Raw genomic sequence first — 1460 nt, 5'->3', positions numbered from 1 at the left:
GAACCACAATGAGATCACATAGACCCAAGTAGTAGAATATAAACCAGTCAGAGAAAGCGATTTCACCTGCAGATGGATTCCACGAAAACGATGCCGCAATGACCTGGGAGAAGGGATGTTTCCTGGAGAGTGTATGACGATCCGTACCAGATAGGAGTCCAAACGCCTCTAGCACAATGACGGCGGCGACCACAGGTACGCAGGTTCCCGGTCCGTTGACTAGTAATAAGGAGGGACACGCCCTTCTAACGATCGAAAGAGAGGCCAAGATTGACGATAGTGTCGAGAATACTGTCGTGAAGTAACTGGACAAAGTAAAACTATGCATTCGATTCGGTGAGGGATCAAGGAAAAATATCAAGATACAGAGCAGCGTATCATACGCAGTGCGGGAAAAAATGCACATGGTCAACTACATGTGTAGGTGCCGATGTGGAATTCCGAGGAAACTTGAGGGAATTCTTATTGGTTTCTGTACAATTTTGCCTGAATCCTTATACGAACTCCTATTATTGGTGAGGAAACTCCTGAGCTGAGCTGAGGAAACCGAACATATATTCCAACACTGAGTGCATGAATACCAGATGGATTGACCATCGAGCCGACGACAATTGTCAAGTTCTCCACGAAAACTATCTTGCTTTCTCTCGACAAGGCTCAGCTGCCTACGATGCTGAATGATTTGCCTTATATTCAACAGCTCCACAGTGTAGAGTATTTTCTATGCTATTCTCACCAGTAAGTGTATCGGACCGAACCAATATGCCAATCCCTAGAGTTACACTCCCTAGAGGTGTTCTCAGTAGTCATACAGGAATACCCGGAGCTCCTTGGGGTGATCACAACGCTTCTCCAGGCGAGTATTGTAAGGTGTTGCAAACAAGATCATTATTCGAATCTGCGTATTCTTCATAATATGAGAGGGATTTCTTGCAGTGCATTTGCTCATTGAATTTCCCCGACTATGTTTGGAATTGCACAAGTATTAAGCGTATATCAAATCGATCTCCATCAGGCGTTCAGAAAACTACGCGTACAGCAGTGTGTACACTTTGATAATTTGTTGTTTATAGGGGGATCGCCACTAAAGCTGATGCTATGGATGCTCATCATGTCATCAGCCCCAACAGTTTCGACCGTGGTCCACAACTTGTATGGCCCGTGAGCATTGGATTGTCCTCCGTTTGGCACATAGGAGAGGACCAAGGCATGAGCGGTGCGAAGTAGTAGTACTACGGATCTACGGCATGTTCACTGACTTGGATCAACCAAGAACTATAACATGCCTCCCGTGCTGACAAAATTATCATTTCGATTGGGTAGAAATCGCATCATGTGAAACCGCTGATCTGATCATGTTTTGGTTGGGATTGTGTCATAGGTCACACTTTGAGCTACTAGTTCTTTCCTTGTTGTTGATGGGAAAGGCCCCCTACCTTTGCCCAACCTCTCTACTCCGA

At 45.4% G+C, this 1460-nt stretch overlaps 1 protein-coding gene across 1 annotated transcript; it reads right to left on the bottom strand.

Moving 5' to 3' along the window:
• Positions 1–147: 147 nt before the first annotated feature.
• Pmar_PMAR000327 (hypothetical protein) lies at positions 148–305 on the bottom strand (the record flags this gene model as incomplete). The annotated part of the gene is made up of 1 exon (XM_002777240.1): positions 148–305. A coding segment is annotated over one exon (158 nt), but the record flags the coding sequence as incomplete, so codon positions are not given.
• Positions 306–1460: the final 1155 nt, after the last annotated feature.

Source organism: Perkinsus marinus, assembly GCF_000006405.1.
Source record: "Perkinsus marinus ATCC 50983 genomic scaffold scf_1104296952140, whole genome shotgun sequence".
Lineage (NCBI taxonomy): Eukaryota > Perkinsozoa > Perkinsida > Perkinsidae > Perkinsus > Perkinsus marinus.
This window is presented reverse-complemented; position numbering and strand designations above follow the sequence as displayed.